At 43.2% G+C, this 27,432-nt stretch overlaps 1 protein-coding gene across 1 annotated transcript; it reads left to right on the top strand.

Moving 5' to 3' along the window:
* The first annotated feature begins 2,961 nt into the window (after positions 1–2,961).
* LOC146860899 (uncharacterized) lies at positions 2,962–26,780 on the top strand. Its single transcript, XM_085644899.1, has 3 exons — positions 2,962–3,157; positions 5,552–5,657; positions 24,831–26,780. Exons 1-3 carry the CDS (start codon positions 2,965–2,967, stop codon positions 25,084–25,086), a joined length of 555 nt encoding a protein of 184 aa, XP_085501025.1. The 5' UTR covers positions 2,962–2,964; the 3' UTR covers positions 25,087–26,780.
* The last annotated feature ends 652 nt before the right edge of the window (positions 26,781–27,432 follow it).

The raw sequence follows: 27,432 nt of genomic DNA on the forward strand, positions 1-27,432 counted from the left end.
TGCGTACATATCCAGGCTTCTGCTCAGTCAAGTGAATGATTCTATTGACTGTCTCATCCATAAGCAGGTCTCACAGTGCAGGCTCGTTTTGTGACCTAGCTGAACACTCTAGTGCCTTATTAGAACTCCTTCATCTTCACTGGCAGCTGCTGGGGTAAGAATGCATCGTTATGTGTAGGGTCGGATTGGTAAGGCGGGCACTCGGGCAATGGGCCGGTATCCGAGATCCAGCCATGGGACACTTTTTTGGCCAGCGTGGTGGTAGATATGGGCTGTGTGGGTGCAGTCCAGATGCCGCCACCGGCCCAGTGGGGCCCTGAGTGGCCCATCGGGTGGCAGTCGCTATTTCCTGGGGTAGGCCTCTGTTTGGCATTTCGGATGTATCATGGTTCACCTTGAAATCAGAGATCGCCTAACACCGCCAGAATCTTAGGCACCGAGCACTCTGTCTCGGTCAGTGAGAGCAGGATGGTGCGAACGTTTTTAAAGTCAACACTGCCACCTACTGTGTGCGCCTAATGTATGCCGTATACAGTTACAGCGGAAACACGTATTAATTTGTAAATGCATGCAATTTAAATGGTCTTGAGGTAAAATAAAAATGCATGGTAAAATACATATACGTTCGTTTTAGTAGTATGTACAGTTAGTATTAGGCTTACATTGGAGTGTACACATTTTGATTCGAATGATAAATATGTATTCCTTCTCTGTTGCGTACCTATTTGCATCAGCTGTGTTTTGCTGTGATCAGCATTCTGGAACATTCCTTCGTATGACGTTCCAGTCAAACGGCTCTCCTTGGCAGTTGATTGTACTTGCCTGTGAGAAGGATGCTGTTCTGTGGACACCTTTATATTTAGAAACACATCTCGTTTTACCAACTCCTTGTGCATGGTATATTGGCTCCCAACATTTGGTCATGAGCTGTGTTTAGAGTTGTCTGCGGAGCCCACTTATTAGCCTCTCTGCCCTCGTAGTAAATGACTCGCAGTAGAGGTGATATACTCTTCAGTCTACAGGTGACCACGGAGGAGGGCTGGGGGTGTAACTGATGAATCCATGTCGAGTATTGGGATACAAGGGTACCCAGGCTAATATCAGTATGTTTTGTTTGCGTTCTTAGGCAAAAGTCAATAAAAAGAATGGTACAAAAGAATATACATGGGCAGATTTACAAGTCCCTTGCAACACATTTGTGCCGCCGTTGCGTCACTTCTTTGACGCAGAGGCGGCGTAAACCATGTGCCACGTTTTGACTTATTTACAACGTGACGCATCTAGGCAGATGCATCGTGTTGTAATGCACTGCGCTACATGGTTTCATGTGGGCGGTCCGTCGCAACATGGGCGTTTCGTTGCAGGAAAGCCTCTTAAAACTGACTCAGTGTAATCTTGTAGATTTCACTGAGGCAGTTTTACGACACTGCTGTGTAAAACCTTTACGTCTGCTTGAAGCAGGCGCACAGAGTGACGCACCACGTTAAGAATGGGCGGCCCCTGTGCTTTACTGGAGCTGCGTCGCCCTTACACCACAGGATGCGACACGTATCTGCCTATCCTTGCGCCACAGTGCGCCGCATTGTAAATTGGACGCATCTGTGGTGGCGCAAGGTGAGAATTGCGTGGCGCGTCTATTCTGTCGCATCCCTGCTGATTTGCAGGGTAAGCGCCAGACCTTGTAAACATGTTCCCCAGTTGTTGTCACAAAAATGTCTGTGTGTGCTTTTTAAACAACTAAAAACAAAGGAAATTAATTAAAACATATTGTAGATAGGTAACATTGTAATTCTGCAGAACAAAGAGGAAACTATTTTAAAAGAAAAGTGAAATCTGTCATGATTTACACAGATTTTTCTGGGTGGAACCACGTCATATTTCACATACAATCGCATGGGAAGGAATGTTTTGGGAGACTCAGTTCTAGAACCTATAGCAGCAGAGATAAGATCCAATGGTGCGTACATATCCAGGCTTCCGCTCAGTCAAGTGAATGATTCTGTTGACTGTCTCATCCATAAGCAGGTCTCACAGTGCCGGCACATTTTGTGACCTAGCTGAACACTCTAGTGCCTTCTTAGAACCCCTTCATCTTCACTGGCAGCTGCTAGGTTGATAATTCATCATCATGTGAAAGTGGATACTGTAGTAAGACTCGTCTCGGGCAGCAGGCATTAATCCCGTTTTTACGTATCGACCAGCTGGGAGCCAATGCCACTGCAGGGGGTTCTTCTGGCCAGACTGCACGAGGCGTAGACTTTGCCCAAAAGATGTGTAAATAATTTCCTCCCCGACGTGATGCGTTTTCTGCTCGGTCCGTCTTTGGACCATATCACTCCCGGGACCTACGTGACTAAGAAGACTCCCGCCCCCTATCATAACAGGGGCCATAAGTTAATGGAGTGACAAACTCAAACTCTAATGTGACTTCTGGGACCCTTTGTCCACTAATATTCCTGTTACCACCTTGACCTCTTTACGCCTGTGTCATAAGGGGTTCATCAGTCTGAAGGGCCTCGCGACAGCCCCAGGCCCGCGCGCCACTCACTGGACGAAGCACGTGCTGGCCGAACAAGAATGGAAGCTTCAACCAGCTGTTATTCGGTGCAATTAAAATATGAGTTGAGCTGCTCATATGTCTCAAGTACTAACATTACATTACTAGGAGGAGCAGGAAGAGAAGGCCCTTCAACTATTCACGCAAAAAATGATTGAGTCCTTTTCTGTTTGAAAGGCACTTCAACTACTGGGCAGGTTTCTCAGCCGATCCTGTTTCAGCCCAGGGCTAGAAGTGGGAATTTCCCAAACACAGATAATTGTACATACTGCGCAACATTTCCTTTTATGCAAAGTTATTAAGTTATTATAGTGAAGGAACAATAGTGAGAGCAACAGAATATGATCCGCTTCTGCTCCGCCCTTATTGTGGGCGTGGTCTCAGACCATTCGGAATCCTGGCTATAAATGGAGGCCTGCTTTGAGGGTCAGACATCCATCAAGACGTCTTTGCCTCGACACCAATACCCAAGCGAAAGAGACGAGATGAAGGCTGCTGTGCTGACGGTCCTCTTGTTCGTGGCATATGCCAAAAGTCAAATCGATGTGCCAGCCAAGCCAGCCTTGCCAGAATTGGTCCTACCAATCAAACCACTAGGATGTAAGTTCACAAGACTTTCGTTTTCACTTAAGGCTCTTTATCCTATGCATTTGTGAGAGTGAAAGGTGTAACATTAGCGGGCGATTCCTACAGAGAGGAGATGAGGGGTTACTTGAGTTTGCTTTTAAGGGAACAGTTGTAAATAATGCCAGTGCCGTCTAGGCCAAGGCGGCTGCACGTCAGAGGAGTGACTCCCCGCCGTAATTAGAGATCTTTACATACCCAGAGAGGATTTGCCCAGTGAATCTGCTAGTTTGAGGGATGCATTTAAGGCAGGGCTGAATGCAAAGTGGGCTTTGTGTTGTTTCACCTACTAGGCATTCATTTTTGTTTTACACAACCAAAATCCCAAAGCATGAGTCACCTTGTGTAAATGGAAACTTAAATACCCTGGGGCAGATCTACAAGAAACTGACACATCTGTAGAGATGCATCAGTTTCCCTGCGCTGACCTGCGATACCCTTGGGCCACCATGGATGCGCCATATTTACAATACGGCGCACCATGGTGCAAGGATTGAAAGATGCGCCACAAATTCTGACGCATCTAATTCTGTCACATCTGATGGCCCAAATGTCATGCATTGCTGGATTCGTATCACAAGCAACTCCAACAATGCATGTTGAGGCATATACTTATTGTACTATGTCACTCCTTATGCCTGTTTCAAGCAGGCATACGGCTTTGACACAGTGGCGTCCTAGAAGTGGCGCAGTAAGTCTTGTACATTTCACTGCGTCACTTCTACAAGGCTTTCCTGCGTGGGAACGCCCACCCTGCATACATAATACCCAACGCATATATAATGTGATGCAGAGCTTTACAACATGATGCATCTCCCTAGATACGTCAAGTTGTAAGTTGGCCGCATTGTTTATGCCGCTGCTGCGTCATAAAAGTGACGCAGCGGCGGCGCAAAAGTGGTTCAAGGGGCTTGTAAATCTGCCCCCCTGACACCAGGGAGTTTTCAGTCTGCTTATGAGGGGGCATTGTACGTTTTTCATTGCCCAGAATCCGTGAAAAACTGAGTGAGCGCTGCTTCACATTACATAGGGTGGCCAACTGTCTATGAGACCTGGCAGCCCAGTGGTCAGGGAGCCAGCAGGTCTAGATTTGCAGATGGTGGCTCTCGCAGAGGCTCTGCCATCAGAAATCCTGCAGTGCCCTCTCCTCTAAATGAGTTGAGGAAAACTGCGAAGTTGACGGTTTTTTGAAACACACTCCGGACCGAACTATCGAATGAAGCCCTTAGTCTTCATTGAAATCCGAATAGTGTGATAGCCCTATTTTGAAAAATAGGTACAATTAACTATCCTACAGACGACCCAACTAATCAGGATAAGGAACACTGACTGGAAAATACTGACCAACCCTTTACATTGCTGCCGTATATATGTGCTTCAGAGCGTGACTGAGCGGTACCTTTTCAAACAACCATTGGTAAATGCAACGGGTTCGCCTATGTAATGAATAAAGAGATGTTTTCATCAATCATCTTCCAGGAGAAGGAAAGAGCTCCCTGACATATAGCACGATGTGGCACAGCGGCCAGAGCTGCTGACTCCAGAGCTGGGATCCTGTTTGAGTCTCAGCGGCGCCGGGCACAGCATCCTGTGATCCTATGCAAATCACCTAATCACTCGGGTGATACATTGATATATAAATATGCTGCAAGAATAAAAGGCAAAACTGTATGAAAATATAAATTCCGCCAAAGGGTATGTTAACAGTATTTCAGCAGCGGGAAACTGATAAGAGAAGGAGACAATGAACAAGCATTGTTAAATACAGGAAAATATGCTACAGCCAATAGAAATGGAGGAAAGGTAAATGGCAAGCACAGGAACCAATGAGAATCCAGGAAAGAGAGGAGGCTGGATGTAAGTCCCTTTTAACTGTATATTTAAAATCAATAGATTTCTCAGGCACAGTTCAAGCGATGTGCAGGCAAAACCTAACAAAAAAGTCACTCTCCTTCAGAGCTAAGGCAGACTCATAAAGTCACAAGTTCTCTTACGAACTGCTGAGCTTTGGGACAGTTCGAACACGTTCTTGAATGTGACTCATAAACCTACTCAAATGCTGACCGTTGAGGCTGGACGTAATTTGACTGGGTTGAGAGCAGTCTGTGCGGCACATTACGTACCCCTATATTTTACTGTGCATAAATGTAACGTTACACGGCTCAAAATAAATAATAGCTGTTACTATGATTCAAGACATGTTACTCAAAATAGCAGCCTCACAAGGTGACTTTGACGTCTGATGGCTCTGTACCAGATAGATACACAGAACTTGGTGATTTCAAAGTTGCTACTTTACCTTTTCAATCAAGGCTTATGTCTGTTTTGGCGTGGGGACTTATTTGTTATACCTTTGTGTTTTTTCGTTAGGTCCCTCTTGTGTCCTTCGGAAGAAATCTGTCTTGGTCACACAAGGCTCTTGCTCCGGATATGTTACCATGGGATACTGTTCTGGATGCTGCTCAAGCAGTGTCTCGTAAGTGATCTTATGTTTGTTGTGTACCGGAGGTGAATTGGTGTTGGGATAAAATATGCAAATGGCTAGGCAACACATAATACACCTTTTATTTAGAATCTTTCCTTTGCTCAAACACCTGCAGGGATAACACATATATCACAATGTATTACCACAATGAAGGATTATTAGCAATGCATACATGGTAAAGTCGAGTTGAGATCAAATTTGTGCATTTTTTGTTGTTTTTGTAGTTTTTAATAATTAAAAATAATAATAATTAATTGCTACGGTTTCCCAATTCAGAATGTTTTAAAAAGTGGGTCCTTCCTACTTATCAAGTACTGATGGGTGTAAAAAACGCTCAGCCCTTTTACACAGTCCCAGCTGCCCTAATTGCACCAAGAATTCTATCCATCCGAAGGCACGTCCTTGGCATTCTTCGGCAGATATGAGCAGGAAGTGCTACAGGCAATGCTTTTCTACGGCAGGCATAAGGCAGAATCTACAAGTCAACAAAGGGCAAATTAGATTAATCTGTCAGATTTTTTTTTTTTTTTTTTTTTTAAAGTTTCCAAAACCTTTATTTACCAGTAGGAGATACACAGGGCCAGCTGCCCACAGTTCACATGACAATAACTGGGCTCTGCCCACACGGGTGAGTCGCCCCACCAATACTTAACACAGCCATTCAGCCGACATCCCGGAGGACCGGCGGCGTCTCGGTTGCTCGACTTGGGAGCTATACGTCCTTCAGTGACAGGCCGCTGTGTGCAGCCCCGTCGCCACCAGCCTATGTAAAAGCCTGTAGAAATCTCAGGGAAATCAGGGACTGGCAGCCCGAACTGGCGAACCCAGTCACTATCCCATGCACTCCACTCACAGCCCCTCCCCCCACCCCCCCACCCACCCTTCGCACGCACACTGTCCTGTCCGGCCATCCTTCCCCATCTGTTTGTTTCCGTCGGGACGTCAGCCTACCCCTGCCAGTCACCACACTCCGCCCCCATCATACCGTTTCCCAATCCATACCGCACTGTCACTCTTCACGTTGCCCCCGCACCAACTACCCTGCGGGTCCTGCTACAGTCCTGCACGCCGATTAATCTGTCAGATTTAGTGAAATGTATATCTGCAGTAATGTATGCATATGCATTAAAGTATAGAGGAAAGTCTAATGAGAAATCAAAACACTCCTTGGCTCTTTTCATGGAACTAATATTATCTATGTGGGCGAAGAGCAGAGAAAAGAAACGGACTAACTTCAAAAGAGCACACCAAATGCAAATAATTGATGCTATCTTATTTTGGCGCTATTTCTCAAGCCTCAAAATCCATTATTACAAATCAAAATATAAAGAATGCCAAGCTCGATATTACCCATTTTACCAAACTGGTGCATCATAGTCCAATTGAAATGATAATATGTAGTATCAAAGGTTAGCAGCATGCATTGGATCTATATTAATTGAGCATACATGCCGATTTAACAATGGAATGTAAAATGTTGACAAAGCCTTGATAAAACTTCACGCTTTGTCATACGGTACACACGGTATACATAGAGAACATGTCCATGTAGGTAAATATTCCAGCACTACAAGCTAGCACCTGCATGAAATAAACAAGATACATGCCCAGCTGGAAAATGATCAGGCAGACATGGGCACAGCAGAGACACCATTACCACATAACATTTATTTGACCTTGTGTGTACTTCTGATAATAAAGGGAAGTACATCAAACAGAAATATGCATTATTGTTCGGGTATCAGATACAGTGCTAGGGCATGCTTCGCAAATGGGAAAGGGAAGAAAAGGATTCATATTCAAGGCATCCCACTCAGTTATCCTGATCTGAAAATTAGAAAAAGGCATAGTCATAAGTAAAAGAAAAGGATTTATTTTAGTTCAGAACTTCTCTAATTTTAGAACTGCTATAGCATACAAAATAGAGTCCCTCGTGGTCAGAGGAGACCAAGTGATGCATTGATTGCTCATATTGGGGCCTATTTACTAATGCATTTTTGAATAGTGCTTTACATACCCACACATGCTATTCACTGAGATCTTGGAAGAGATACACCAACACCTCTCCTTTCTCCTGTGAGTGAAGTTATTAGCACAGCTATAGAGCACTCCACATACAGAGGTACATGTTGCTAGTGTGAATGTGGGCGAGGCACAGGGGGATGGCAATTAAGTGGGGAATATCTACTAAACAATAGATGGAATATAGGTAAATTAAAGGAGGGGCATTAGAAATACTGGCAAATACAAAACCACACCTGCAAAAAATTAACAACGTTACAATTAGTAGCCGAGATACACCTTAGTAGTACTAGACACCAAACAGGTTCAAATCATTTCTATACTCTCCATGGAGTTGGCCACCCACCACACATGGCCACTCACAAGTACTGCAAGGCAGCCTCATGGAAATCAGTTGAGGCATTGATCACTGGGAAAAATAGAGCAAACATGGAAGAAATATGCATTGTATTCCTACTTTTTAAGTTTAAAAAGATATATATTTTTTTATTTTAAATTAAAAACACAGGCACATAACACTAAACATAACTATAACTAGTAGAGAACATATATAGGAACGAGACATCATTCAGATTTAACTCGCCTGCTAAAGCAAGAGGATGAGAAATTCAACAGTCAAGATTCCACCACATCTATCAACAGGTGAAACTCAGTGCGCCATCAACAAGTCGCACTGCCTGCCTGCCTATGAACGAAAGCCACAGACAAACTAATTTGTCCTCTCTGATGGCAATGTCTCTGTTCCCTTGCCTCTCATTTTGAGGAACAACTACTTGAGGAGGAGAGACAGGATATAAAAGGAGATGATAACACTTTTTGACATGTCCAGGGAATTAGTAATGACGTGACACTGCTTCTCTTCAGACGTGATCCTTGACAAGGGTGCAGACTGGGATTACAAGCTCATTGACCTATATCACACTCCCAGGCCAGTCCTGCCCATGTCAAATTACTGACTGCAATCCACTTTCTGACTAGCGGATCCCTCCAGAGGGTCACTGGGGGAATGGTGAATATCTCAGAGGCAAGACAATCCTAGTCCCTGCACCAGGTACTGAGATGCATCAACATCAAAACGCACCGGTTTATCACCATGCACTAGCAACTGGTCAAAAAGGCAATGAGTGGAAAGGGAATTCTGTTCAGTTGATCACTTCTGTCAATTATTAGATACTCACAAAAGATATCGGGATGTTATCTATTGTGTCAGTAACTGACCTTGATGTTTGTGCGTGGTAAGGGGTAGGACATTAGTCTTTTAAAGACGAGAACGCTCACTCACCCAAAGGTGACATGCTTCATTATTGGGTTCCCTCTTGCACACTGAGACCGCAATGTTCGCGGTGTGGGCTACGACTCTCCCTATGAGAAGAGGAGCGTGAGGTGTTTTGTTTGTGAATCATCCAATGGAAGTAGGGAGTGGGGAGCAGAGTGCAAATAAAGTGAAAAAAGTGTATTAAAACTAACTCACAGAAGATCAAAATTATTTTAATAGGTGTCTCGAGTGGTTAGGACTAAAAAGCTAAGTGAATAGGAATATGGATGTTCCCTGTCAGTGTAAGGTCAATTATTAGATGCCATCAAGTGCAGTCACATGGCACGTCAACCATCCAGTCAAAGAAAATATAATTTCTCCTACAGATACTTCTGGCACTCTGTCAATAGACAAAATTCTGCAATGTAATGGGTTGCTTCCGTAACATGAATGGTGCCTTTCCTGGGTGTAAACCTGTCAGCTATATGTTCTGACAGTCTGCGCTTGCATGTCAGGTTGTTTCTGGGGATTTCAGTGACATGCTACTATTAGGTAAATGTATCTAACTCATGCTGGAACTGCTTGTGCACCTGGGAAATGGCACCACAAATGCAGTCAGTTATAACTGTACCCCATCCCAATACAAAACTTGACACTAATATTGACTGAATGTCGGTATGGAAAGTTTGCAATATTTTCAAGGTAACCATATTATAATAAATACTATCTTTACCCATCCCTTCACTTTATTTAATGACAGACTTCCAGGGCTGAGCTGGCATATAACAGAGCACACACACATATGTGAGTCATCATTGCTGTAAATGTTTTGATCATACAGGTGGCTGTGCCCCAGTACTCCCCAGCGGTATTGTGCAAGATCATTGTAATCTGTTGTGTGTTCCACAGCATCACCATGTAAAAGGGCCTTAGATGTAGAGATTTTAAGACAATGGTTCTTTTCCATGCATGCATACAGGCTCTAGAACAACATCACAGTATCTATCAAGCCTGCCCCAATGCTGCTCCAATTTAAGAAAGAGTTGAAGACTCATCTCTTTAAAGAACACTACATCACAATGTATTAACCATCCACAACACAGACATCTCTCCTAATGATTGCCGACTTTAATAAATATATATATTATCTACTGGCGGTCGCCAGTAGATAGTTATAGTTAGGACCGGGTTCCCATAGGAAATCTGGAAATTCTATTTTGAATAACTTTGGCGGCGGTTGACGAATCCTCGCGAAATTTTCTAAACTAATGGGGCGCTCCGCTCAGCTCCTACCCTGAAAGTCTCGGGGTGATTCGTCAAGCGGGGGCTGAGGAAAAAGGGGGGTCCCAAAACGTGTTTTCCCCATGCATTTTCCCATAGGACCTTTAGTCGAAGGTACAGCCCGAACGGCTGAACAGAATTTCTTGAAATTTGGCAAAGAGGTAGTCCTCAGGTCAGGCATGTGCCTTTTGCATATATGGTGTCAATCTGTTCAGTAGCTCCTGAGAAAATTGCAGTTAAAAGTACATAAATATCTATATGCGCGCACCGTGCGCGCATGGTGCCGTGCGCGAGCGTAATTCTGATTGGTGGTTAGATGTCAGTCAACATTCGAATCGGTCAAAATCAGGAAGTGTCGGACGCCATTTTGTGTGTGGCAGTGAAAAAGAAAGGTGTAGAACGTGAAAAGGGGGCAGGGTAGAGAGTTCCTGACCCCCTAGCCTTTGTCAGGGGGTCCCTGAAGGACCCCGAAGAGTGAAAAAAACATTTTATTTCTTTTAAAAAAATCGCGGGGTGCGCGCACCGTGCGCGTGCGGTGCGCGCATGGTGAAAAACCTTTTAAAAAAAAAAACATTTTAAACTGTTTATAAGTTTATAGAAGATATTAACTATGCTGTTCAACTTTATCCAAATTCAAAAAAAAAAGCTGAGCCATTCCATATTACAGGATACAGTCAATCTATAACTATATACATAGGTAGTTTATTGTAAAATAAATATATAAAAAATATAATAATACATACATATATTAGCATTTAAAAAACCTTACAAATTCACAAAAAAAAACATAGGTTTCACACACGTTATAGTTAGAAATTAGCTTTTGAAAAACCTTGCAAATTCACTGAAAAAAACATAGGTTTCACGCATGTTATAGTTCGCTGGACATTTCACTCGTCAAAAACCATTGAAATTCCCCCGTTATAGTTAGTTCAGGTATCTATAACTCGCGCGACCGCAATCCACTGCTGATGACGTCACATATTACATCACTGATGACATCATCCAGTGAATATGTGGCTTTCTGTAAAATAAATATGTTTTATATATGTATATCTAAAGGTTAATGGAAGAATAAACGGGTAAATAAGTGTCTAAATGGATGTTTTTTGTAGTAAAATTAATTGTATAACTGACTTATTAACAGTATCTTAGTGAATACAGTGATGTAATATGTGACGTCATCAGCAGTGGATTGCGGTCGCGCAAGTTATAGTTACCTGAACTAACTATAACGGGGGAATTTCAATGGTTTTTTACGAGTGAAATGTCCAGCTAACTATAACATGTGTGAAACCTATGGTTTTTTCAGTGAATATATATATAAATACATACATACATACCCACCCATGAACTATGGCCCCATCCAAGTACTGGCTGTAGCGGGCACGGGGCATTTCCCCAGTGGGCTGTCAGTGTGGGGGCTGGTTTTGGGCCCCTGGGGGCTGTTTTTGTTACCAGGGGTTGGCAATATCGGCCCCCTGTAACAAAATCGGTTGAAACCGGCCCTTGCAAACAGCTTGGCTGCACCCTCCTCCCTCCAGGGGGGCCGGCCGAGCTGTTTGCCAGGGCTGGTTTCGGTTCCCAGTCTGGCCCTGTCCGGGATTGGGACCCTGACTAAAGACCATGCAGAAGTGCGTGAAATGACACGGACTACATACACCATCCTGAGACACCAGTGCTTTAGCACCATGATACCACATCCTTGCCTGCTATTCTAAATGTAATATGTTTTCAAGTACACATAACAAGGGCCACTGGACCTCCTGGAAGTATGTGATTTTGCAGCCTAATAATTTTCTACATAATTAAGAATTTGGTGCATTTGCGACCTAATCCATCATCTGATGCATAATCTCTAGACTTTAATGCAAAAAATGTGTTTCTAGCTAAAGTGTTTCAAAAATGTCTAAAAAAGCAGTTACACTTCTTGCAGCAAAGTGAAAGAAATGTGCTTTATTTTTCCACATAATTTGCCTTTTCTTGATGCATAATTGAATCTACCTTGCAACATAATTTGGTCGTTTATTTCGATAGAATTCCAGTGTCACTCAACATACCTCACTTATGCAGCAACATAATCAGTCATACATTTCATATACATCATTCACACACAATTGAAATCTCATCTCAGATCAGGGTACCTGTTAAACTTGGCATCTTTTGGCGTGTTTCCCCTGAGTTTTTGCTTTGTGCCCTCCCAGTTTTGACTCTGTTTTTGCTGGCGTAGTGTTTCTGCTCACTTTTCACACTGCTGATCAGTGGTAAAGTGCAAGTGCTCCTGTGGTAAAGTATGTTATGGATTTGTGTTTCCATGATTGGCAGTTTGGTTTTCTTGTTAGCCCCTAGTAAAGTGCACTGAGTGTGCCGGGGCCTGGGAACCAAATGTTACGTATGGGCCTGCAGCACGGATTGTGCCACCCACGTGAGTAGCCCGGAAAAGGTACCTCAGACCTGCCTTTGCAGAGTCTGAGCGCAGTTTGTAACTGTCATGTCGACTTGGCCTGTGCACACACTGACCAGTCCTTAACCTTCCCTTTTCTTACATGTCAGGCACCCCTAAGGTAGGCCCAAAGTACCCCTGTGGGCAGGGTGCAGTGTATGTGAAAGGTAGGACATGACCTGGTGTGTGTAGCATGTTCTGACAGCCCATTTTGTTTTTTCACTATTGCAAGGCTACCTGTTCCCCATAGGACAGAATGGGAAGTTTGTTTATAACATCTTATAAACATAACTGGCCCTGGGATCTAGGTGGGAAAAGAAAATTTAGTATGTCTGAACTCAGAACCTAACGATGCATCTTTTAGTAAAGGTGATTTTTACATTTTGTGTTTGCAAATACCACTTTTAGGACATAGGTATTTTCTTGCTCAGCCATTCTGTGTGCCTCTGTTGGAATGAGGATTGCCTGTCTGGGTTTTGGACGACAGATGGCTAGGAAGCAAGGGTGGCTCCTGATAGTCTAGGTAGGTCAGGAAAGGGCTGAATAGACCTGGGCTGCGATGGGGGAAGAGGGAGGAGATTTCCTTGCACCTCAAAGGGTCTGCCTCTGACAATGCCATCTCCACGCCCTGCTGTGAAATCGCACCAGAGAAGGCAGAACTGGTTCTGGCTGGGCACAGACACCCTCTGCCTAGAGGATCAAAGGATTTTTGGATACAAATACTGGGGTCAAGAACTTTAGAACTCTTTTGGATCAAGAAGACTGCCAAGAAGAAGAGCTGGAGAAGCTGTGAGGAGGGACTACCACTTTGCTGTGTGCTTTGCTGTGTGCTTTGCTGTGTTGGCCTACAGTGGCTGCTTCTGTCTTGGGCCGTGAAAGGACTGGACTGAACTTTCTGTAATCTACTTTTGTGAGTTTCTCCAAGGGCTTGAGGTAGAGCTGCCCCCTGTTCAAGAAGTCTCAGGAACAGCAAAGACTTCAAGCTCTTCTGCCCTCAGCACTGGGGACTGTGTGTTTTGTGCTGCAACAGAAGAAAAGCAACTCGGCTATGTCTACGACGCCGCTGCCGGCTCCATGTCCTGAAGGCACCGCAGAGGGCACCGCCGCAATGCCGCACTGCGACCCTGGTCTCACCGACGACACCTGCTGACGCCGCCACCGAGGCGCTGCTCGCACCACGACCTGTGGGCACTGCACTCCGCACCGCCTCGCTGTACGCCGAAGCCTGGGCACCGCAGAGAGCACAGCCACTATGCCGCACCGCAACCCTGGTCTCACCGACGATGCCTGCTGATGCCGCCACCAAGCAGTTGCTCGCACCGCGACCTGTGGGCACCGCACTGCCTCGCTTCACAGCGACGATGCTCCATGCTGAAATTGAAGCCGCTGCTTGCACCGTGGTTCGAGAGTACCACTCGTAAAGTTACACCCTCATCCTGCACTGCAGCCTTGGCCTACCGATGCCGGAACCATTGACTCCCGTTCGTGAGCCGACGACGGCGCTGCTTGCACCGTGACCTACTAGCACTGTGACGAGCACCGCCTTCACCTCGCACCGCGACCCTGGTCTCAATGACGACGCCATCTGACGATGCCACTGAGCCGCTGCTTGCACCATGACCTGAGGGCACCGCACCGCTGCACTTCGCACTACAGCATCCAACGCCAGTGCTCCTGATTCCAACAGAAAGGAGCTCGACCTGCAACACGAGTGACTTCAAGGGCCTCGGTGCCCTGCATCTCTAACAGGTAGTGTTTGCGGGTCTTCCCGACACTGTAGCTGGTCCGCGACACCACAACCAGCCTGAACTGTTTGGATTTGTTTGCTCATGACGCTGTGATAGCCCCAGACCAAGCTATCGACACCAAGGAACTGTTTTTTGATAACTGTAGATTTGTAAGTACTGTAGTGTGGATTTTTCTCGTTTTTGATCTTGTATATAAAAATGTTGCCTATTTTTCTAAACTGGTGTGGTGTCCTTTTGTAGTGCTTACACTGTATTACTGTCGGTTATGTGCAAATGCCTTTTACACTGCCTCTAAGATAAGCCTGACTGCTCGTGCCAAGCTACCAAGGGGGTGAGCAGGGGTTATTTTATGAGTGTAACTCCCTTATCCTGACTAGGAAGAAGGGTGCCTACTTGGAAAAAGGTGCAAGCCCTTGCCAACTAGAGACCCCCATTTCTAACAGTATCCCACATGTAGTATGTGGAGACTAGCACATATAACATGTTAGAGTGCATGCACATATATCAATTTACAAAATGTTGTCTAGTAACACTAGGACGTCGTTCAGAACCCGAGGTAGGATGTTCCCTTCACTCTGGCTCTTCCAATGGTTAGTACGCCTAAGTGCCGTATCTCCTCCTCCGCTAACAAGTTGGAGAACTATGTAGCGAAGGTATAGAACAACATAGCAGAAGTGGAGTTTTCCACCAAGTTTGAAAAACAGGAAGTTACATGAGCAGGAATTAGGTACATACTGAGCCATCTAAGGACCACAACAGAATACTCCTTGATCCAGCTTCTCCTTTTCATCAGAAAACCCTCAATATGGCTGAGTATTAAGAAGAGAGGGCCACGTTTCTCCTATGAGGAGTTAGAGGTCATCAGGGAGGTCTGTGCTTCAAGTATTTCCTCAACTGTATGGGTCTCAGACATCCAGCTGAGCAATACAGCACCAAAGAAAATTTGGCACAGTGTTTGGCACTACAGTGCAGCAGGTATTCCCACCCTTAGAGCCAAGGAGTGGCACAAGTGCCAAGAAGAACTTAAGTGTTGGACATGACTGAAGACACAGGATATACTAGGGGGGTCATCCCTGCCCCCTTCAGGGTACCCCAGGCTCTTCCCACTGCGCAGGACGGTCCTTGCAACATGCAAGCATCACTCCCCTCCCACTAGGTGCTGATGAGCAGCAAGGTGGTACTTTATACAATATAAACATGTATTCTTTCATCTGTGAACTTGTAGTTTTATGTCTCATGTGTAATGTGTCTTATTATGTCCGTCTTACTTTTATTACATGCTGTCTTTTAAGCGTCATACTTGAGAGCATGTCATCGGTGTAACATTTTTTGTTTAACTCTTCTTAAGTAAATTAATTAAATAGGTTTATGTTATATATTAGCACACAGAAACTTGGTCATTGTAAATCGTGTGTAGCTTTATGAAGAAGGTACATGCAGATTGACTTTATAGTGATCAATACATGTAACAACGGTATCCATGTCTAATACTATTATGTCAGACTGATAATAGATATTGTGAAGGATAAGTCCCATATAAACTGACATAGTAACATGCACAAAATGGTTATTATCATATAAATGCAACGCACAGTCTCGCATGCGCATCTAATAGCTATTCATGTTATAACCATCAGTCAGCACCTGTTAAATTCAGAATCATGTATTTATTCTCGCCTGTCATCATGAGGGAATGCGAGGGTGAATATTGTTAGAGGAAGTCAAGGAATGCCATAAGCTAAGGTGACGTTTCAGTTTGTAGGTCACACACAAAGGCTTATGTTCCAGGGGGACTACTATGTGCTACTGCTGTATTTTTGCTGGCTATAGTCACTCACTGTTAAAGGTGGCACATGGGAATATTGAGCTTGCCTGGGAAAAGGGGATTGAGGTATGTGAGAATGTGAGTCTTTCACTCAGAACACGTTTCTTTTAGTCCGATCAACGTCCCCACTGTGCACTCCCGCTAAAACATAAACTGGACGATTTTTTTACTCAGTGCTTAAATTGTAAAAAAACATAGTGCTGGAGATCTTGACAGGAGGACACTAGAGCTTGCACCATCCGTTGCCCCTGGCAGCACTGCCAATGACAGCACCAACACACTACTAATAATCACACTCTTAAAAGTGTGACAATTCATCTTATTACAGGCCCCCAAAGCTATAAGAATGGTTTTGGAGGCAAATAATAATAATTGGAAATTGAAATGGAAATAATAAACAGAAGTTTGTTGTGCTCGTACCTAAATTGGCAGACACCACTACCATATGACAGAGAGTCATAAACTCCGGTGCTGGCAATTAAGTGCGGGTGCTGAGCACCGGAAAGCACCTGCACAAATTAAGCACTGTTTTTACTCTAAACAAATGTTCATATAGTCATACAAATTAGTTATGCAAGTTTACATTTATTTCATTTAATCGTGTTTTTAAAGGATTAATGTCCATCGTGTTAAATCATCACACGCTGAGCTTTATATTCCAAATAAATCCCAATGCATTTCAGGACAAGCCCTTCATGAGGGGATACAATCCTGCAACATAATGAACAACCAAAGTTCAAAGATTTATAGATCCAAGAAAACAGTCATTCTTAAAGATAAGCACCAAGTGGCCGCCGTTTTTGAAGGTGAAGGGTGTAAAAACCGGGAGAAAGCCAAAAGTTTGTTAATAAAATTAATGTCATAGTCACACGAATGAGCCCAATAGTATCGCCACAGCCAAACACCAATACACCAAACTCAGGTGCATTAAGAAACAACAGTGAAAATGGCAAAAAGATGATAAACGACCGGTGGTCACCGAATAAGCCAAATACAATAAGAACACAGTGAACATGCCGACGGATGCCGGTATTAAGTGAATCTGGTGAAAAATGGTTCCTGCATACTAACTAAAAAGGTGTCACAAATCATAGAACCTGCCACATCAAGGAAGAGAACCGAAGTCTAGCGGGTAACCTACCGTTAATGAAAAGTGCATTTCTTCCTGAAGTTTGATGCTCCCGGCGCAGATAATCACGTGGTTCCGGATGTGAGCCTTTGTCACAGTGGCTATCGAATTAATGAAATACGAAACTTTATGCACATGAAGTAGTATATATTCATGAGTCTTTTTTTCTTACCTTATTTTTAATCGGAAATACAAGTTAGACGTAGGGAACAACAGAACCACAGGTGTAAAGACAAACAAGGGCTTCAGCTGAAAGGCCTGACAGGAGAACAATCAGAGCACAGCACAATCCCAATCTAAGTGACTCCGATGGAGGTTGTGGAAAGTACTGTGGGGGTGGTGGAGCTGGAAACCGCAAGCCAGGAGCAATCTAAGAATGGGGCTCTGTCTGACCTTGAAGAAGAAGCATTTTTGGTGTTGTAGGAACAGGCCCATCCAAAAAGGAGGCCTTAGGCCTGCCTCTTCACCACTCAAGAGGCCTCCACATCAGCGGTGGCTCCAGCTGCATCCTTTGTAACCCATCCTCCGATTACATGTGTCCACCCACAACACAGCGGCTGAGGGTAACATTGACCCCAGACACCACTAAGACCTCATGTGTTAAACACTCTGGGGGCATATTCACAAGAACGTGCTATAACTTTCGCCAAAGTAAATTATCGCCAGAAAAGTTAGCACTGCCTAACCCCAATTTTTTTTGCCGTGACAGCGTGGAATTCACAAGCCCGCGCTACATGGCAATAATTACAGTGAACGGCAGAGAAAACAGGCGACAACAACATCGCAATGGCGATAGTTATTCCTGTGGATCGGCATATCACCGCCGGATAACTCACCTTTCTCAACCCAGGCCATATCGCATTGCGAACATGGACCTACAAATATTAGGATGTGAGGGTCAGGATGTCAAGTGAATAACAAATGCAGGAGACATTGTCTGGTTCTTTTAACTTTTGGCATGCAGCCTGAAAGACTGCTGTGTCAACAGAGGCCCTTTCCCCGACCTCTGTACCCCTGCTCTATTGAAAGACCCTGCCAGCCAGCACCTACAAGTGATAGATGGAAATGCATTCACGGGGGAATGCTGAGGGGTTGGCAGGTAATTAAAAAAACTATGGCATGGGGCGGCTGGGGGTGGTGGCGGTGGGTGTTGTGATCCTCATGGGTATCGGAGCTGCATGATCCTTGCCTACATGGCATCTGTGGGTCTTCAGGTGTGGCTCTTGGCTGGGCTCCCTTCCATGCTGTGGCTAGTCGTCCTGCTTAGCACCAGCAAAACGGTACAAAAGGGGGTGGTTATGGACGGAGCATCAGAACCAATCAAACACTCACACCCAGTCAACAGATCTGGGTTTGATCCATCACCGTTCTTTAGCCCACTCTGCCACCCCAGTTCAGACATGGCCATATGCAAATCAGTCTGACCCTGTGCCTCATGGGAACAATCCAGCCCGAACTGCCAAGCCATGCCTTCACTGGACCGGAAACAAGCTTCCTAGGACCGGTTTCTGGCATTTCAGCCGTCTTCAGCCAGGTTTGCTTGAATCCTGTGGCAAAGTGTGCAAGGGACTCACGTCTGAGCATACCCTGCCAACTTATGGCGAACAAAGCGGTGCAAAAGGGGGTGGTGATGGACGGAGCATCAGAACCAATCAAACACTCATAACCAGTCAACAGATCTGGGTTTGATCCATCACCGTTCTTTAGCCCACTCTGCCACCCCAGTTCAGACATGGCCATATGCAAATCAGTCTGACCCTGTGCCTCATGGGAACAGTCCAGCCCGAACTGCCAAGCCATGCCTTCCCTGGACCGGAAACAAGCTTCCTAAGACCGGTTTCTGGCATTTCAGCCGTCTTCAGCCAGGTTTGCTTGAATCCTGTGGCAAAGTGTGCAAGGGACTCACGTCTGAGCATACCCTGCCAACTTATGGCGAACAAAGCGGTGCAAAAGGGGGTGGTACTTCCTATCTGCAAACAGATAAGTACAAAAATATTGAATCCTAAATACCTTTGTCAATAATATAGTTTGCTAAAATATCGACTTTTTTAAATGTCTTAAAAGTAATATAAAATTAATTAAATGATCAATATAATTAAGTAAAACACTTAAAAATAATTAAAAAACATTAAAATTAATACATAATATATGTAATGTAAAAAATCATGCATTTGTATTTTTTATTATATGTTAACTTAATAATATTAAAAAATAATTAATATTTTTAATTATAAAATGTTAAAAACATAATTTGAAATATAATGTTATATATATATATATATATATATATATATATATATATATATATATATGTATATATACATATGTATATATAAGCCTATAATATAAATATACAACTTATTTATAATAAGTTAAAACATTGAAATAAATATTATTAAAAAAATATATATTTTACACTACATTAAATATAACAATACTGAAAACGTTGCATAGCGTAGGGGATAAAATAAGTATTTCCACTCCAACGTGTGGTCCAGTAGGGAAAGTGTTGGATAGCAGGTGGATAAAAATTACTATTCCCACTCCAGCGAGTGGAACAGTAGAGAAAGTGTTGGATAGCGGGAGTGTATAAATTACTATTCCCACTCCAGCAAATGCAACAGTAGGAAAGTGTTGGATAGCGGGTGGGAATAATTTAATATTCCCACTCCACCAAGTGTAACAGTAGGGAAAGTGTTGCATAGCGTAGGGGAAAAATTTAGTATACCCACTCCTGCAATATAATTAACATTAATTAACAAGTAATAATTTTTTCAAAATTAAGTTACTTCCCACCATTTTCCCCTATAAACATCACCTACAATATAATTAACATTATAAAATAACTTACTTACTTCCTACTATACTCCCCTATCAACCCTCAATCCACTCCTAAAAAAAGTACACAATCAACATATTTACAAATTAATTATTAATAATTAATATCTAATTATTTGCTAATTAATAAAACAATCGACCCAATTAACATAATTACCAAATAATTCATTATAATTAATCAATTTTTAATTAATTAATTAACTTAATTAACAAAATAGCTTATTAAATACTAAATTATTAAATAATAAAATAATTAATTAATTAATTTCAAATAAATTACTTCCCACCCTACTCCCCTATAAACCCCCCACCCGCTACTGAATTAAATTACGCAAAATTAATTAACATAGAATTCATTACTTTTAAAGAATTCAAACATGCATTACAAAAATAATACATACTTTTAACACATATACTAACACTTAAATCACACAAAAAAATGATATTTTTAACAACTATATTATGACTGTCGATATTACTAACTTCGATATTATAAAAAACAATATTTCTTACCTGCATTTCGATATTCTGCACCACTATATTTTTGTAAGTCGATATGTCCACTCGATATTTAAAACTCGATATTTTGCAATATCGCTATTAAAAATTCGATATTGTGACTGAATACTGCCCTAGGTATATGGTATACTACTTTACAAGAGATTTACATGTAAACTAAATTAAGCCAATCAGCTATACACTAATGCCACCATGTGAGTGAAGAAGCACATGCACTTTAGCAGTGGTCCGAAGTGGTAAAGTGATCAGAGTCCTATAACAAAAAGATATAGCAAAAAGTGGAGATAGGCAGGCAAAAGTTGTTGTAAGACTACCATAAGGACAATGGGTCTAACAATTTCCAAGAGTCCAAGAGTCACAAGGCGTATGTGTCAGGCTTTAATGTTCTGTTTGGTAGGTGGTAGCTTCAATACTTTGTGAATATGATCTTTAAGAGAGCTAATTAAAAACGTTATACACTTGGAATTAATTTTTCACAGCGGATGTGGCATTGAGATAAAGAGTTTTATTTTGTATGAATGCTGGATGACTCGTCTTGTGGTTCAAATATGTACCTTGCTAGTAAAAGGTTGATGGATAGGGGTGAAGGATGGGTGGGTCCCACGGATGTAGCAGCCAGATCACGTCTTTTGACCTACAGTGGTAGGCCATTTCATGGCGATTGTTGACAAAGGGACTGATGTGTAAATAGCTGAGTGATATCTTTGTAGAGCAAAGTTGAGATCACAAGTGCAAATGGAGTTATGCGTTGCCTTTCTAGTAGCCAGAATTGTCGAAGTTGCAGGGAAATTAGAAGGGTTTATTTTATTTTCTAGACACTGCACAGAGGCAATGTTATAACTTGGTTCTAGTTAGAAGAATTTAGTTTATAGGATGCCAATCTGGTATCCCCATTACTGCTGAGGATAGGCTGAGGTTTGGGTCATTAAGAGCCAACAGCACTGAAGAAGAGATCATCGTGATGAAGAGGGGCACACTCTTCAACTTGTGAGCCATTCTTTTTAGAGCCTCGATCTTGCATTTCAATGCAGCCCAGTTTGCAGGGTTGCCAGTTTGCATGGTTACCTTGAAGCATGAGCCTTTTCACTGTGGTAGACATTTAGCCATGGTTAACCACATGAAGGTGTGGTAACCATCCTGGGATACTAATTCAATGAATAAACGTGGGGTGCACTATCCATTTAATTTTGGGTTACTGGGATAATATTAACTCCGCGTCATGTGCCCTCACGGCTGATATTTCATTTAGTAAAGCAAGCCTCTTTAAATGATTTAGCAAATCATCACCCTCTCAGTCCAGACGCCGCATTTGGTGCAGTGGAATGCTAGGCTGAGATTTTGGCCCATTTTTACTCCGCCACTGCTTACTATAGTTAACAAAAGCAGTGGCGGTTGCCTCGGAATGGGGGTTGTAGGCGTTGGAGTATGGATTACAAATAAAAATTAAAATAAATAAATAAACTTACCGCCTCAGCCGTGCTGCTGCACGCCTCTCCTCTGTCCTTAGTCTGTTCGAAGCACCCAGGCTTCCGCACTCTCCCAGAAAATCAAGATGCTGCAGGAGCAGCATCGTGATTGGTCTCAGTGTCCTGTTGGGATGCTCAGGAAGTGCCTGGGAGCATGGTCATGTTCTCCACGGGGATGTGTAAAAAAGCCCAATGGAGAGCATGCCAAGTGCGCATGACGGTTTTACCGGCCCTAGTGGGCTGGCCAAATAGTCATGTGCACTTAGAGGAGTACAAACCACTACTCTCCTGCTCTGGCTTCACAGAGCCCAGAGCCGCCCGACACCCACATAGAAAAATCAAATGATAATAACCTTCAGTTATTATCATTTTATTTTTCATTTTTGCACAGCTGAAATAGCAGTGGGGCGACGCATTTCAGCCTTAGCGGACAAGCCACCCCTGAACAAAAGTGTATCCGCTGCAGAATCCAGTAGCAGCTGGCTAAGAGTTTACACCACGAGTTCAGGCCAACTAAGCCTTGCTATTAAGGGTTGAGTGCAAGCCTTTCTTCTGTTGTAAGATTAACGCAATGGCAGATTTGAAAAATATGGGGAGGCTCTACATGTGACCCCGAGGGGAACAATACCAATGTGACACAGTGATATGTGGAGAGAGAGTGGCAGAGAGAAATGTAATGGGGAGTGGAGCTGCAGAACACTATTCTGACTTGCCCTAGTTTAGGAATAAAGTTAATTTCAAGTATGTATAAATTAGTGCAGGTTTTCAAAGGTTTTCTTTAGGAGTTCGACATATGCACTGTCGAATTATTGGGTTGCAAAATATCAGGTATCAATAATTTGGATTCCACCTCATGTCTCTTAAATCCTCCGCCCTGCACTTTTTTACAACCCACCTCTGTCCAAGACATGTGTAAGATAAATGCATTTCAGAGGCGGAGACCTAGGTAGGTCCAATACGGCAGATTAGGTATGGATAATCAGTAGATATAGAAGGCTAGATCGGTTAGATAGAGATGACAGGTGGTACAGGTAAGTATGGTATGCATCTAAGATAGGTGTAGTAGATATGGTATGTGTGGTATCTAGGTAGTTATTGTAAGTAAGTTATGGTCTTTAACACATGGTGGATGAGGCAAGGTAAATTTGGGATGATGAGTATTGTAGGTAGACATTGTGTGTAGGTAGGTGGGAGGTAAGTGTGGTAGGCAGGCAGAGGGTGGTGTGGTCAGTAGGGAGATACGGTTTGAAGGTTGGGTGCTGGAGGTGAGGTCTGGTAGGAAGAGAAGAAAAGGGGAAGCCTCAGTGAGAGAAGCGGTCTGAAAGGACTCAAGGGTGAAAGTCCCTCTTTTGTTTCCACAGGCAGTTGTTACTGTAGAAGAAGGGTGGCTTTATTAGCTGGTTGGTGTGAGGGTGGAGGGAGAAGCAGCCTGGAAGGATCCAAGGGTGAGATGTCCTCTTTTTCGTCGCCACAATGATCTAGCACTCTATGAGGATACAGCCTTAAAGAACCGAATCTTGAACAAAGACTTCCAGTTCCACAGCTGAATCAGTGTGATACACACTCTATGCTTACTAATCGAGAAAGTCCAGAGCAAATTAAAGAATTCCTGGATAGCACCCTGGCATTACCCGATGTTTCTGTGCTCCATGTGACAGCGACCTATTTAAATAACAGCAACACCTAGCAGGTGCCAGCGCCTCCTCCATGAGCAACCCCGATGTCTCCTTAACAGAGCTGTGATGATTTCTTGCCCACAGCAACACAACCAAGAAAACAATGTGCTATGCCCTGGAAGCCAGACTCAGTCATACAGCGCCTTTTAAGAAAAGGACTAAACTGCCCAGAGTCTGAGCATGAAAGTGCACAGCCCAGGGACAAACCTCGTTAAAGTAATACTGTCCATCAGCTGCAGAGCCCAGCAAGAAGTAGTTATCTGAGTGGGCGTGCAGAAGACAGAATGAATGTTTCATGTCTGCTATGCCTGGAAGTGTCGCTCCCTGTCCCTGACCACCTTCTCCAACTCCTCAAAGGATTGTTGGACACAGTGCAGCCCTCCCTAACTAGCTGGTGGTTCACAGAATCGCCCTCAACGAGTAATAGGTCAGTGCTACTTCCTTTGATCTTCTTTGGTCACCAATCCCAGATGTAAGAGTTTCAAGTACTCCAAAGTTTTCCTTTGGAAATGGCCATTAGTTCAGGTGGGTTCTGAGCGGCCCAAGTGTTAAGCAAGGCCGAGTATGGATTCTGGAAATGTGTATTCTCTTCTGAAGGAAACCTCCCCTGGCAGCTTCTAAATAATGGGCTGTTTGCACAAGGAGCAGGGTCAGCACTGATTTGCATAAGGAGGGCCTCTGTGTGTAGAGGCACAGTGTCAGTGAGTAAAAAGCCATGGTTATGAATGCAATTGAGAACAGCCACCAGAGGTTTCGATTATTTGCTAGCGGTCCTTCCATCACCTTTTGTGTGTTTGATTTAGAAAAGAGAGAAATGTACCACTGTTAGCTATCATCAAAAAATCTTCCACCATTGTGAAGTTTCAGCTTTAGGCTGTACCTAAAAGAGCTATCTTTGAATTTTCATTATAATATTATTTTCTACTGATAATATTGAAATATGTTGTGTTTTTACTTGACAGGTACTCGGCTGATACATTATTGAAAGTGACACGCGACTGTACTTGCTGCACGGAAACAACACTCGCGCCGAAGGCGGTGAAACTGAAGTGCCCAGGAAATTTACTCCGTGTGTATAGGTACTACACCATTGCTTCATGCGACTGTGTAAGCGCCAAATGTAGTGCTCCTACTTTCCAAATGTCTGCACTGCCTTCACTGGAATCCGCGGTAGTCACAGAAGCCGCTGCAGTCCCAGAGCCAGACATTGCAGCATAGAAGACGAGAAGGACCCGTGGGAACCCTGCAGAGGGGGAACGACCTTTACAACGCAACTTTTACAACGCACTACACTTACAACGCAATTTTTACAACGCAACATCCACTACAACGCATTCCATTACATCGCATGACACTACAACGCATTTTTAAAAACTACCTTTACAACGCATTCCATTACATCGCATACTACCTTTACAACGCATACCATTACAACGCATAATATTACACTACACTATCCAACACTTACCCTACTGTTGCAACCCCCTAGAGTTAGAATAGTAATTTTTACCCCTATACTATCCAACACTTACCCTACTGTTGCACCCCCTGGAGTAAGAATAGTAATTTTTACCCCTATACTATCCAACACTTACCCTACTGTTGCACCCCCTGGAGTTAGAATAGTAATTTTTACCCCTATACTATCCAACACTTACCCTACTGTTGCACCCCCTGGAGTTAGAATAGTAATTTTTACCCCTATACTATCCAACACTAACCCTACTATTGCACCCCCTGGAGTTAGAATAGTAATTTTTACCCCTATACTATCCAACACTTACCCTACTATTGCACCCCCTGGAGTTAGAATAGTAATTTTTACCCCTATACTATCCAACACTTACCCTACTGTTGCACCCCCTGGAGTAAGAATAGTAATTTTTACCCCTATACTATCCAACACTTACCCTACTGTTGCACCCCCTGGAGATAGAATAGTAATTTATACCCCTATACTATCCAACACTTACCCTACTGTTGCACCCCATGGAGTTAGAATAGTAATTTTTACCCCTATACTATCCAATACTTACCTTAAATGCAATGTAATATTATGCGTTGTAATTGTATGCGTTGTAAAGGTAGTATGCGATGTAATGAAATGCGTTGTAAAGGTAGTTTTTAAAAATGCGTTGTAGTGTCATGCGATGTAATGGAATGCGTTGTAGTGGATGTTGCGTTGTAAAAATTGCGTTGTAAGTGCATGCGTTGTAAAAGTATGCGTTGTAACGTCATACATCCCCTGCAGAGATATAGGGGGGCAGTAAACGGGAAATGATATGCAATCAGTTAAACTTGTCTCAAATTTCTCAGATCTTTGTCAAAATGCAACTCTGTATGTATTACTTTCAGCAACTTTGGGCTTGTGCCAGAATAATACTAGCATAAAGAGAAATCAGGTGCTGTTGTAATGGGGTGACTGACTCTACTCCTGGCCATTCAGCCTTTACGTTCCACCAAGTCTTTGAAAAATCGTAATATTCCCTCAAGGGCTAGTCTCGGCGTGGCTGTTTTTTGGTTACAACTGCATTGACTGCTAGTTGAGAAATCATGCATAAATTGAGAAGGCCAATTGTAACGTTGAAATGTTTACCATCACTCCCAATATGTTTCAATCTAATTTCTTCAAAAAGTGACAATTCTGTTATGTAATGTAATTGCAAGTAAAAAAAAGTTATGCACCGGACTTGGAATGTCAAATTTTACCGCCCCCTGAAACAGCGCAACTGACATAGATACTGTGTTGTTGTATTAAAGCCTATGTGGAACAAATGCTGTTTATTCCAGACATTATATTATTTGCTATTGAATATGGTGGAAATATAATCGGTGAAAGGGAATGGTTAATCATTTGATGCAATTTACTTGTCACATAAAATGTAGCAAAGCAATAAACTTGAGTGTCAAGATATTTCTTGCCAGTCTTCTGTCCATGCAATGTTATGGGATCTAATGGATCATTCACATTTTATATATGTTCTGCAGCTGTTCACGTGTCAAATGTTCACCATTGTCGCATGTGTTCTTCAGTGTGCTTCCCAGCACGCCATAACATGTTTCTTCTTAGACATCATACGGTTAGATCTTTTGTTGCAGAGTCAACCCCCAAGTTAATGCCGGGTGGATTCCCACCAGGGCCATCTGGACAGACGTCTCTTTTCTCAAACATCTTCCTCTCTCGTACATTGCCTGCTTTTGTTATGGTCCTTTATATCCAGAACTGAACTACCACATCTGCACACACCAGTAGCTCCCAGCCCATCACAGTGACTGCTGTTAACAGACCTCCGTATCTTTAGGCCTTCTTTGGCGATATTAAGGATGAACTGGAGTTGGCTGTGTTGATTATGCTAGAAAACGAATGCTGCCATGTGTGAATGATTTCGATATTAATATACAGTAGTTGTCATCATGTTCAGCCAGTAAAGAGGTTTTTCACAGATGGGACAGGAGGCATCGGGTAGAACATGGAATCTTTTAATTTCCATCTTACGCCCTCAAGTACAGTGCCATTTGTGGGGGCTAGTTAGGGCTTCATCCTCCTTCCGATTGTGACCAACC

Source organism: Triturus cristatus, chromosome 3_1 (assembly GCF_964204655.1).
Source record: "Triturus cristatus chromosome 3_1, aTriCri1.1, whole genome shotgun sequence".
Lineage (NCBI taxonomy): Eukaryota > Metazoa > Chordata > Amphibia > Caudata > Salamandridae > Triturus > Triturus cristatus.